We start from the raw sequence: 13,437 nt of genomic DNA, 5'->3' as shown, positions 1-13,437 counted from the left end.
ATATGAATAATTTCAACACTGTAAAATAGTTAAAACTGTCACTATAAATTGAAAATTGAAAAGATTGCAAAACAAATAAATTAATAAATTAATATTTATATTTTTAAAAAGTAAAATGAGAAATAATTATATAAAATGATTATTGCTTGTTGTTATAAAGCCTAATACTGGACGGCAGAAAAGATTTTCGGTGTCTCTCTGTTTTTGTTGAAATAGAGAAAGGGCGACCACTTCTTTCCGACATAATAATTGATGGTCTTAGTGGATGATACTGGTCATTTAATATTTTAGTTATTTTTTTATACAAAATTTCTCGTATAGAAGATCTACATCGTCAACATCATTTATATAGCGTTTAATGGGTTTTTTAATATTTGAATTTATTTTGTTCCTTTCCACTGCTAAGCAATTGCCTCCCCAAGCTGTTATACAAAATGACAAAACACTTTCGATTACTGCTCTATAAAATAATGTGCAGAGGGTTTTATCTATTCTAAACTGAGAGAGTTTTGATAAAAAATATGTACGTCTGCACATCTTATGCCTAATTATTTTCAAGTGTTCATCCCACTTGAGCCTGTCATCAATCGTTACACCAAGGTATTTGTAGTGAGGAACTCGCTGGACGAATTGGTCCTTTAATTTTAACGGTTCTATCGGTTCCTTCACTCTCCTAAAGTCAATCACTAGCTCATTTGTCTTGCTTATGTTAAGCTCTAGGTGGTGGGCATCACACCAAGACACAAATCTATCAATTTCTTGCCTATAAGCCACTTCGTTGCCATTTGTTATGAGGCCTTGAAGAGCGGTGTCATCTGCAAACTTTATTAAAGGTACTCTCAGGTTTTGACTTCTACAGTCATTCGTGTATATTGTGAATAATACAGGGGACAATACACAACCTTGAGGAGCACCAGTATTTGTAGTTATACAGGAAGATTTGTTTTGTCCTAATTGAACATATTGTGCTCTCTCCGTAAGAAATTCGAGCACCCAAGCAATTATATACTTGTTTAAATTCAGACTAGTCAATTTTTGAACAACCAACTGAGGTTGCATTGTATTGAACGCTGAAGAAAAATCTTCAAAAAGCAATCTGCAATAGCTCCTAGCGTGATCTAGATGCCTGTAGATGTTGTTTGTAAACAGCAAAATGGCATCCTCTACGCCACGTCCTGGTTTGTAAGCAAATTGATGACTATCACTCAATGGCATAAACTGATTCCTAATTTTAACAAGAACAAGTTTTTCTAAAGATTTCATGACTATTGAAGTCAGTGCAACAGGTCTGAGATCGTTCATAGTTTCAAGTTTTTCTTTTTTTGGAACAGGAATAATTTTTGAAGTTTTCCAAATTTCAGGGATCGAAACGCATTGGAGGGACCAGTTAAAAATATGTGTATAAATGGGGGAAAGCTGGTGGGCACATTCTTTTAATAGTTTTCCTTTCAATCCATCCGGCCCAGCAGCCTTCCTCTCGTTTAGTTTCGAAAATACGAATCTCGTTTCCTCTTCACTGACCTCAATAGTCATTTCATCTTCCAAAGCCCTGTCTAATTTATGTTTTTCATTTTCAATATCAAATTTGTTTGCTGTGTCGAAACGTGAATAAAATTTATTTAAAGTTTCAATTTCGATATCTTCTGATATAATCGTGGGCTTTGGATTATAGTTCACAGCAGTTTTAAGCCCCCGCCACGTGTCCCGTATATCCCCAGAAGAAAAGCATTTTTCAATTTTATTTTTGTACTTATCTCTACAACTAGATATTACCCTCTTTATCTCTTTTTGTTTTGTTTTCAGACCTTTTTTGTTTCCACTAGTATAGAGAGTGTTCTTTTGGTTCAATAAAAGTTTTAGATCTTTTGTTATCCAAGGCTTGTTGTTAGGATAATATTTTATTTCTTTTTTACAAGACACTAGCTGTTCACAGAATTTTAAATACTCACTCACACAGTCATTCAGCTCATCCACACTATCACATGATTCGATAAAAACATTCCAGTCAGTGCATTCAAAACAACCACGCAAATCTTCACACACACTTTCATTCCAGATCTGTACACTTTTCTTTACTGGTTTTACACGTTTAAAAACAGGGCGGTAGGTGGGGAGTAGCAAGAGCATGCAGTGGTCAGATAAACCTAATGGGGCACGGGGTAAACATTTATAACTATTTTTAATATTACACAGGAATAAATCTAATGTTTTTTTGTCCCTTGTCTCGCAGTCCACGTATTGATGAAGTCCCGGGAGAGTAAAATCGTTACAGTGGTTAAAATCGCCAGTGACCATCAATACGGCATCGGGTGACTTAATTTGAATGTCCTGTATTTCTTTCCTCAAAATATTTTTCGCTGTGGTGTTGTCTGATGATGGTGGAATGTAGACGTTGATGATGATGACATGAGTATATTCCCGGGGTAGATAATATGGTCGTGACGAAACAGTAATAAATTCAATATAATCGTCACAATACATTTTCTTTATCTGACAGTTATTGGGGTGGCACCACTTGTTGTTAATATATGTGCACACCCCACCCCCAGTTCGTTTATTTACATTAGTCCGATCTCCTCGAAATAGTGAATATTGTTCAATATTAAAACATGATGATGGTGTGTGAGGAGATAGCCAAGTCTCTGTTAACGCTATTGGATTCAGTAGTCTGATGTCACGCCGCCTGGCAACGGCGGCCATCTTGGTTCTAAACAAAGAAAATCATTACTTTTTATTCTTCAAGCTGGCTAGAACTTTTCATATGTCTTGTGACCAGAATGTGTAAAAGTGAAAACATGATCAAGTTTCTGTTTTTTTTCCCCTCAGGATACGCTTTTATGCTCGCCGGAGAAATATTTCATACTGCGTCCGCCATTGTTCCGATAGTTTAGAGCCAGTGTTGCTAAGTTACCATGCGTCATTATGAAGGAAGTGACGTTACGACTATTGAATCCTATTATGGAGGCTTGACGATAGTCACTATTAAAACGACACAGTGAAAACAGTTCATCAATTTTATTTTTCAGTGATCTTACATTACCTGTCACTACACAGGGTAAAAATGGACGAAAAGGCCGTCTGTTAAATTTTGTTTTTATTCCTCCTTTTCTCCCCCTCTTTCTTACTTTAATAAACGATGTGTCAACAGTGGGTGGTGGGGTAGACACGGGTTGGAGGGATCGGAGAGTCTCTGGAGTATAAGTTATCGATAGGCTTATTTTGGCAGCAAAATCACAGGCTAAAACACCATTTATGCTTATAAATATACTAATAAATATAAAAATCAGGAACAATATATACTTCACATCCATTTTGAATAAAAAGTAGGCTTAAATTCCGACGATTGAATGATAAATGAATAAAAATATGTGTAGAAAATAGGTAAACATTCACAACACGTCTGTTGTCGCCGGAAGCCAGCGCCTGAATTACCAATGTATAAAACATTTGTTTTAATAAATGTTATTGAAAAGTAAATCTAAACTTCTAATAGCTGTGGACTTTTAAAATACAAACTTTAAACATAAAAAAATAGAATCAAAAGCTATTAAATGATAAATATCCATTATTTGAGTTAAAGCATATGCGTTTAATCCTATTTTCATATATTTTACTGCATGTTTAGTTTTTAGTCATTACACCTTTAAGAGATGAGGGGTCAGACAAATGTTAGAATTCCCTTCACTCATCCGATGGGGATAATAATTCGACTACAGGGTCTATTTCAAGGAGATAATGGAATAACTCAGCGCTTCATCAATAGGGGCTAAGTTTATTGCAAAAAAAAAGTAGAAAGAGAGAGATTCCAAAAATGAGGTTCAAGCACCGGTCTTATTGTCATAAATCCAATGACATATTCATATGGCTACATCTCCAAATGAGGATAGATTTTGGATTGATATCCCCTTGCCTCTGTGAAAACAGCTTTTTTTTTACTAACTAATGAATCATGGGTCAACAATTATTTCAGTGTGGCTTTGATACCTATTGGGTCTCACTGAAGCTTCGTGGTGGAGCATTCCTTGAAATCCCAGGTTTGAGACTTTTTGACGAAATGAGGGTCAATTCAATTGATGGGTAGTTGAAGGACTAAATGTTTCTGAAATGTGCTTTTCCAGAGTACGAACGTGCAGTCTAGATATTTTTATCTGCGCTCACTGCCCACTCAGCCGTGGCCTTCGTAAACTCATGGCCTGATACTAACTTTTTAAAATTCATTATATAGGAACAGGAAGATCACGGGGTAAAAAATAATGGTGAGTTGTAAATCAATAGCTCAGCCAATGAAATCATTTGTTTCCTTAAGCACTCCTAACAACAACTCGCTTTTTACTTTCGTTTGGTGATCGTCGTCTTCTTTTGTGACGTGATTTTTTTGGTCAGTATCAGACCTTTAGTTGACAAAGGCGACGACTCATTCCTGATTGGTGACATTATTGTTAAAAATAAAGCCGGTTTCTTACTTTGAGTCTGTCATATTTAAACGAATTCTTAAAATTTCATTTGTATACATTTCCAAAAAGAATAGATAGGTGATTGACAGCCACTTTGAAACGCAATATTGTTGTTGGAAGTTAAGATTTTAGGATTTATCTATTATAATATCGAATTTTAATTTAGGTACAAAATCTTTTTTAATGTTTATATATTTATTAATGTGAATAATTTGAAAGGGTCAATTAGAAGAAATGAAAATTATTTTTATAATTAAATTTATATCAATTTCATTGTAATTAATTTCAAATGGTTGACATCAACATGTACATATTTGCAGATCTGATAACCAAACGCAAACATGGGCTTGGTTTGACATTGTTGTAATGGACAATATTTTGCTTTGGTTTAAGAGTATTTCCATGATAAGCAGCCCATAACAATTTGGGTTATCAGACCTGCATATAAGTGTTCGTCGGCTGCCATGCATCGAAGTATATGAAAAAACTCATTACGAACAAAATTGATAGTACCTACCTATAAACTTGTAATGACGAATCTGAAATGCATGAAAACAAATTTCAACCCTATTCTCATATTAAACTTTGGAAAAATGAACAAATTGAAAGCATAAGAGATTTTAAATATGATTGAAGCTGTAAAAACAAGATGAGGTGAGAAAAACATGTTTACCATTTCCCTAAATGTAGGGAATCTATATTAAAATTTTATATATTTTAAAATGTACCAGCCGTGCAATAAATGTTTATATTTGTACAAGAAGGTATTTATCTGACTGATTGCAATTGTCCAAATGAAAGAGAAATAAAACCAAACACTGATGGGCAAAGTCGTAGGTCAACTTAAAATGCAAATTCGCCTTGATAAGCATCAGATAAACCAATGCCTTAGCTCACTTGACATTTTAAAAAGAGCATTGTTTTACACACACACACACACACACACACACACACGTATATAAATATATATATATATATATATATAATATATATATATATATACACACACACACACACACACACACACATACACACACGGAAGGAGAAACGGAAACTTAATATCAACCGAAATTTCAAAATTTCAACCACAAAGTTGTTCATAATTAAATAAAAATTATGCAAATTGTATACAATTATGAAAATGATAAATCTTACTCGAAATTTTTGCTAACAAAATACTGTTTGTCAGAAAATCATAATTTTCTGCAGGGTTTTTGCCCTATCTTGTGGAATAATATTTATTTGCTAACTGACTCCGTTAAATTTGTTTGATAACACTTAGATAGTTAATTTGTTTATTTTCATTTTAGATTCCAGTAAATTATATAAATTTAAAAAGGCGTCTTCAATGCATCAGTAAACTTTCACTAAGTTCCATGCTATTGTTTATTATTATTTTTATGCCAATACCGATAAATGACAACAATACTTTAGTTTACTCGTAAGGATTTATGGGTCTAGATTTATTTTTCTTTTCATTTATTTATTGCATTTTCTACTTTCCTTTTATTTACTGTAATTGTGATTAATGCTGAGTAATTAACTTTATTTTAATGCAAGGTTATAATTATAGTTTAAAATTCAATAAAAGGTCCACACATAAAGCATATTATTTACGACAGAACTGAGAGTCTATAATTTGTATTAAATTAACCTTTTTAAACAGATGATTTTATCAACAAGTCTGATCTCCTTCATTTTTTAGTCTCAATGTTCACTTAAATTAAGCTTTTATATACTAAATATGCTCAAAATGCTATACATAGGGTCTCAAGCGAGCAGCAGTAACACAAGTAAGACGAGAATGCCTGCTGCAAGTCGTTAACATTTTCCCCCGAGAGAGAGAGAGAGAGAGAGAGAGAGAGAGAGAGAGAGAGAGAGAGAGAGAGAGTACTGTTAACGGTCTGTAGTATTTTACACCAAAGTGTGGTGAGAGAATTTGAGTAAAGAGCCCTTTACGAGGACTCAACTTTACGTCGCTTACAGCGGGACTGAACCAGGAACCTATCGGTTCGAAGGCAAGTGTTATGCCACAGGACGCCAGAGCCACAACGCAAATACAATCAAACCAAACCATAATACTGTCCATTACAACAATGTTAAGCTAAGTTATAATAAGACATTTTGGTATGTAATGTGACTAATTCCTCAAAACGGTATTATGTCGAGTTTAACCTGATGCTTAAAATTGACTTTTAGCATTAACTTATGAATCTAGAGTTGAAAATAAATTCCTTAATTGAGGAAGTCAGTGTTGTTTCTTAAACTTAGAAAAAATTGAACTTTAAACATTTTGATCTTTATTGACTTAAATTTGCTGATCCCAAAGGGTACGTTTTGCAGGTCTGACAACCTTATTTGTTATGAGCTCATTGGTGTTATTGAAATAGTCAAACCAACGCAAACTATTGTCCATTAAAACAATGTTAAATCGAGCCCATGATTGTGTTCGGTTATCAGACCTGCTAATATGTGCACGTCGACTTTTCCCCATCCAGTTCGTTCTGTTTAAATACCTTATTGACACGATGAATCACATATTTGATGATATGTACAGTTTCTGATCGGGGGGTTCCAATAGCTCAGTTGATAGAGCGCTCGCTTCAAACGCAAAAGGACGGAGATCGATTTCATTTGCCGTCGATTTTCTTTCTGACCTCCCCCCCCCCCGGTCCACCCAGCATGGTAGCTGGATCTGTTAGATCTAGCGGAGAGTACTTTGCGATAGACTAGCGTCCTGTCCAAAGGATAGCAAGCAATAGCTATTGTCCGCTTCACGCTTTAGAAACCGGGATAAAAAAAACCGGTACCTTGGGCCAAATGGCCCTGATGGACTACAGTTTTTGATCAAGTTTTTATCTTACACTAGTATCTATTATATAAATTAAAATATTATGGCTTCCGCTTCATTTAGTTTGCAAAATGAGAGCGGTTCTTTACATTTATAGCTGTCGAATTTTCTGCATTTTAAAACTATTTATTTAGTGAATCTAAGTCACCTAACGAACTCTAACTTTTTTCTCCAAAGGAAAACAACTCCTTTTCTGACTGACGAGCAACGTCGTTATGCAAATGAGCTCATTCAGAAATACACGAGAAACCCACCAAGCTGATTAGTGACGCCTTAGTAGTTTAACCGTGAGTTAGTAGAGCTTTAATAAAATAACCAATCCAATGAGAAGTGATTTTAATTGTATATATATATATAATATATATATATATATATATATATATATATATATATATATATTATAAATGGAAAGATACACACATTTGTATGGTTGGAACAGCTGTTTCGGTGCTTCATTTACACTTCCTCAGCCAACGATGACTCAAATGGGTAAGTGTCTTTAACGTCAGTATCTTTTCATTTACAATATAATATGCTGTAAATGAAGTAACCATCAACATTCATAATTTTATATATATATATATATATATATATATATATATATATATATATATATGAATGGATATATAATATAAAAATATATAATCTCGCAATGAAATTTAACGTTACCTACATTCTAATATGATATGTGATGGTTAAGGCAGCTCAAATTCTCATCAAAAACTGGGAAATTCACTTCTCAATGGATTGGTATACATGCTATGACAACGTTGAAAATTACTTTACTAATGCATAAAGTGGCTGATTACTAATTCATTCTAACCTAATTCTTTAGTATTAAATTTGAAATTAATATAAAGGCACTCTGTTTCAAATGCGATTCTTGCGAACCTTTTAATCAGTTCATCCAGAGAAGATAATTTGATGATGGTCATGATGATGATGTTGATGATGTTGATGAAGATGATGATTATTATGATGATAATAATAATAATACTTTTGATGATATTGATAATAATAATAATAATAATGATGATGATGATGATGATGATGATGATGATGATGATGATGATGATGATGATGATAATAATAATAATTATAATAAAAATAATAATAATAATATTAATATAATAATAATAACAATAAATAATAATAATAATAATAATAATAATAATAAATAATAATAATAATAATAATGATGATGATGATAATAATAATAATAATAATAATAATAATAATAATAATAATAATAATAATAATAATAATAATAATAATAATAATAATAATAATAATGATAATAATATCAGTCGCTTGATTTAAAAAAAATAATTTGGCTGAGTCTATTTTAGTTTCACTCAAAAATATGGATAAGTACCAATATAAATAACTAAATTACACATCAATTGTAGTTCGGCAACTAATACTTAGCTAATACCAACTGGAAAATAAACAAAATTTACTGATAAACTCTGCAAAAAATGGTCGTTTTGTAGCATTTCGATTCAAAAAAGAGATTAAATTATTTTGAGCGAGTATTTATGGTGGCAATTTTTATCAGTTTTCCTGGGTGAATTGTGGATACGTAATTTATAATTCAAGGGACCGGCAATAAGTAAAAGCTGGAACAGCTTCTCAAGTGTACAAAAAATATATTTGGACAATTGATCAACTTTCTCTACATTTGGTATAATGCCAATCTTTCAGTATTTCGGTAACTTGTCAATATTTAACCCAGAGGAATAAATAAAAAGCGAGATCATTTCTGTATTTATTTGTTTCTTGATATTGATCTCTGTCTGTATCGAAAAGCTACAAAAATCGACGTTTGGACAGTCTTAAGCGATACTAATCTGCTAGATGCTGTGGACTGTAAACAAAAATGAATATAACAGCTTCATAAAAGAACAAAATATTGTATTTGTGTTTTATTTTTATTTTTTGCTGAATAAGGGTTTTGATCCCGAAACGTTCCGTGTTTGGTATTTTTTTTTTTTTGGAAGCTGTTATATTCTTTTTTTTTTGTTTAATTATTTGGACAGTCTTAGATGCGCTTGTAGAACAAGTCACAATTCCGTGGTCTTAAGACAAAGGGTCGCATATCGAAAAAAAAATAGAAACAATAAAATTTTACAGGAGAGCCAAAACATAAACCGTTTGCTCCAACATCACTAAATCTATCAAGTCGTATATATTCTATTTTTGTAATAAAACATTTATTTATTGACTTATAGTCACCAAACCGAGAGAGAGAGAAAAATTGCGGTCGGCTCAATAAAATAGCAAGTTTACGATTGCACTAACCAAACCCAACCGTTTAGGTTCGGGGAACGTGGTTATAATTTACTTGCTAAAGACTCAATTTGACCCACTTACCCTTTGTCCTATGACGTCAGAATTGTAATGATTAACTAGAGCTTCATACCTTTCTGTTGGATTTGTCAAATTCTTTTTTTTTTCTGTTTTCTATGATTCTTATCTGAATTAATATAAATATTACTTTTTTTTCATTGCAGAATATACAACACAAAACGTTGCAAAGAAAAAGAGAATGTTTACTCCAAAAAGAATCGCAAGTGAAATGACGATTTTGATCTCAATAATTTCTCCACGAGTTTCATATTTACTACATGTCCTTTTGTATTTTTTAAAAATTCCAAATATTCATGTTTAATTTACACCTTAAGAGATGCTACTTTCGTCATGATCGGCCCTTTTTAAAGTGTTTTTTTTCTTTTTTTTTTGTAAAAATAATTTGACGTGTTATGTTGACCAAACGTTAATTCTACAAAAATTTCTTTTTGAAAAACATAACACTTAAAAACAACAGAGAGGTCCTACAAAATTTCTCTGTCGTCAATCTGGAATTTAGTAATGTATTTATGTCTTTAATTTTTTGTTGTTGGCCGAAGAAGGATTTTGAGTCCGGAACGTTCCGTGTTGGGTATTTTTAAAAAAAAATGTTCCTGTTCTATTCATTTTTGTTTATCACTGAAATAAGTTCTTGTATTTTCACCCAACGAGGCAGGATGATGGGTTTTAACTCTTTCTTTATACATCGGAAATTTTAACTGTTTTAAAAAGAATCATTTTAAATTGAAATGTTTATAACGATTTGAGTAAAGATTCCGATTAAATCCTTCAATTCAACGGTTAAAATTATTATACCAGGTAGTTAGACTATTATTGAAGTAGAACTACAATAATATTACGGGACATCACCCTTTCTGATTGATGTATTCATTTAAGCTTGATATTCAGTGTTTTTTATTTCACCATTAATCCACAGCATTCGAAACACTTCATTAGCCTATTATTATTATTATTATTATTATTATTATTATTATTATTATTATTATTATTATTATTATTATTAATATTGTTATTATTATTATTATTATTATTATCGATTGTTGGTGTTGACTAAACTCTCAACATCCTTGACTATTTTCATGACATGGAGGCAAATGAGAGAGAGAAAAGAGAGAGAGAGAGAGAGAGAGAGAGAGAGAGAGAGAGAGAGAGAGAGAGAGAGAGAGAGAGAGAGAGAGAGAGAGAGAGAGAGAGAGAGAGAGAGAGAGAGAGAGAGAGAGTTACGTATATCATGATTTTTATCAGTCTCAATGGCATTGTCTGACTCAATGTTTCAACCATGACCTTAATTCCAATTAGGCATTAATTCATCTTATAACTTATAATAGATTTATTGGAAAAAAAGACCGAATGACATGCGTGCTTATTGCTGTATTTATCCTACAACATGACTGGACGAATGCTTTTGTTATTAATCTAAAATATGGACATAATACCATATCTTTACTAATTTTCAGTATTAAGAAAAAAAACATGATTTGATTAATGTGATAATAGACATGAGACAATTTCTGTGATAAAGTTGCATTGTGATTTACTCACTCACACACCCACACACACACAATCACACACAATATATACATATATATATATATATATATATATATATATATATATATATATATATATATATATATATACATACATAATACATATACACATGCTCTCTGTGATATCGATTTATATGAATTTCAATTTACTCTTTAAAAAGATACACAAAATTAAGTTTTAGCTTCCACCAGGTGCACTTATTTGTCGCTCTGAGAACCCAGTTATGGGCTCATTGTTGTAATGGGAAATAGTTAAGAAAATGTATTTCTTTTTAACATTCTTCATTGACTTGAGTCTTGTCTTGACATGGTGTCAACTGTAGCCATAGTTAACTTATAGATAGTATGCGCTTGGCTAAGAAGCTCACAACATTGCCAACCGGAAGTATAACGGACCAACACACAAGACTATGTGTAACCATGAAGGTTTATAGTCTGGTTAATACAGTTCAGTGAGAATTTACTCATAAACGCGGATGCCAATAAAGCAATAACAAAGACCGGAGTGACGTCAACTTCGATCTATCTATAGCCTGACACTAAAACCCATTAGGACTTATAGTTTGACGTCATTTTTTAGGTTTTTGCATCGCCTAGTTAGTTGTCGTGATCCCATTGGTTGAACTTTTGGATACAACTCATGATTTGTTTTCTTTTGTGGGCAAAGATTTGTCTTTTGACGTCATTTGTTGATCAGTGTCAGGTTATAAGTTAACGATGGCTACGGGTCAACAGAGCATTTGACACATCAGCAGTCAGTCCACGATATAATGAATCTTTCCTCTACATTAAAACCTGATGATGAGATGTTCCTTTTCTTTTCTGTATTGAGTGACTGTAGTTGCTGCCTAGTTCAATCCCTTTATAGTCTGGTTAATACAGTTTAGTGAGAATTATTCATAAACGCTGGTGGCAAAAAAGCAATAACAAAGACCCGAGTGACATCAACTTCATTCTATCTATTGATGTTATGCGTTTAGGTAGAAAACTCAGAACATGCGCCAGACGGATAGAACGTACTAACATACAAAAATATGTGTAACCTTAAACGTTTATAGGGGGTCCCGATAGCTCAGTTGGTAGAGCACTAGCTTCACACGCAAAGAGACCAAGATCGATCCCGGGTGCAGTCGAGATTTTTATGACCACCCAGCAGTAAATGGGTAGCTAGGTCTGTTAGATTTGGCGGAAAGTACCTGCGATAGACTTGCTATTGTCCGTTTCACGCTATAGAAACCGGGATAAATTCCGGCTCTATGGGCCTAATGGTTCTGAAGGACTATAAACGTTTATTATCCTATTGCTTGATACCATTTAATGAAAACTACTCGTAAAAAATGGCTGGCTTAAAAAAATTAACAAAGATCTGATTGACGTCAAAGTCGTTCCTTCTATAATAGTGTTCACTACGATAGGCACAACTAAGGGTAAGAATCGGTAACAGACACCTTTCCCTAATTTGAACAGTAGGCCAATTTATAATCTACTAGATTTAGAACTATTTCAGTCCAATAATACAGTATAACACACGTAAGGGTGGAAGCCTGAACTAACGGGGTACAAATTATTGTATTTTGTTTTATTCTAAACATTAACAATTAAGAATAATTGGAATTCAACATAAAATAATTATATGGCATAAACAAATGAAATACTAAATTATTCGCAATGAGACAAAAGAATAATCTCTTGTGGAGCTATGCAAATATTAAAGAAAGTTTTGTTTATTTTTTTTAAATTTGGGACACGCCTTTTGACTGTATGAAGCTGATACGAGCAAGAACAATTTTCAAATAAATATTTTGCTACAGTAGCATTTCTTTACTTGTTTGATTTGAATGAGAACCACATGATATTCCATTATTAGCATGTAGAATATTGCACCCTTCCACTACTACTAGATTGTTTTGTCATATTTTATTCTCTAAGTGCCTTTTCCATTAAGAATTAAATAAATGTATTATCTAAACATAAGTGAAAAGGGTGTTTTTCAATTTTTTTATTTTGAATTTGAGTGCGGTGTTTTTGTTTGTTCGTTTTGTTTTTTCGTTTTTTTTTTTTTGTTTTTTTTTTTTTTTTGTTTTTTTTTTTTGTTTTTTTTTTTGCGGAATGAGATAACTGTTAGTCCATGATTAGAATTCCGCTATGGGCCTGCAATGTTGAGTCTTTGAAAAAAAAACCCCTCTTTACTCAAATTCTCTCAATGTACTCA

At 32.5% G+C, this 13,437-nt stretch overlaps 1 protein-coding gene across 7 annotated transcripts in view; it reads left to right on the top strand.

Annotated features, from left to right (window-relative positions):
• The window catches only part of LOC144973066 (uncharacterized), a 60,022-nt gene extending 47,065 nt beyond the window's left edge, over positions 1-12,957 (top strand). For 5 of the 7 annotated variants that reach the window (XM_078915055.1, XM_078915052.1, XM_078915051.1 and 2 more), the window contains 2 exons: positions 7,483-7,592; positions 9,819-12,957. In XM_078915055.1, the coding sequence (XP_078771181.1) occupies positions 7,483-7,567 (85 nt within the window). In that variant the 3' untranslated portion in view covers positions 7,568-7,592; positions 9,819-12,957. The remainder of the gene's footprint in view (positions 1-7,482; positions 7,593-9,818) is intronic. The other 2 variants (XM_078915054.1, XM_078915050.1) reach the window with 1 other exon arrangement.
• Positions 12,958-13,437: the final 480 nt, after the last annotated feature.

The sequence above is a fragment of the Berghia stephanieae genome, chromosome 5 (assembly GCF_034508935.2).
Source record: "Berghia stephanieae isolate SIO BIC M18660-M18661 chromosome 5, UCSD_Bste_1.3, whole genome shotgun sequence".
In the NCBI taxonomy this organism is placed as follows: Eukaryota; Metazoa; Mollusca; class Gastropoda; order Nudibranchia; family Aeolidiidae; genus Berghia; species Berghia stephanieae.
The sequence above is the reverse complement of the archived record's forward strand: the minus strand, read 5'-3'. Positions and strand labels throughout refer to the sequence as shown.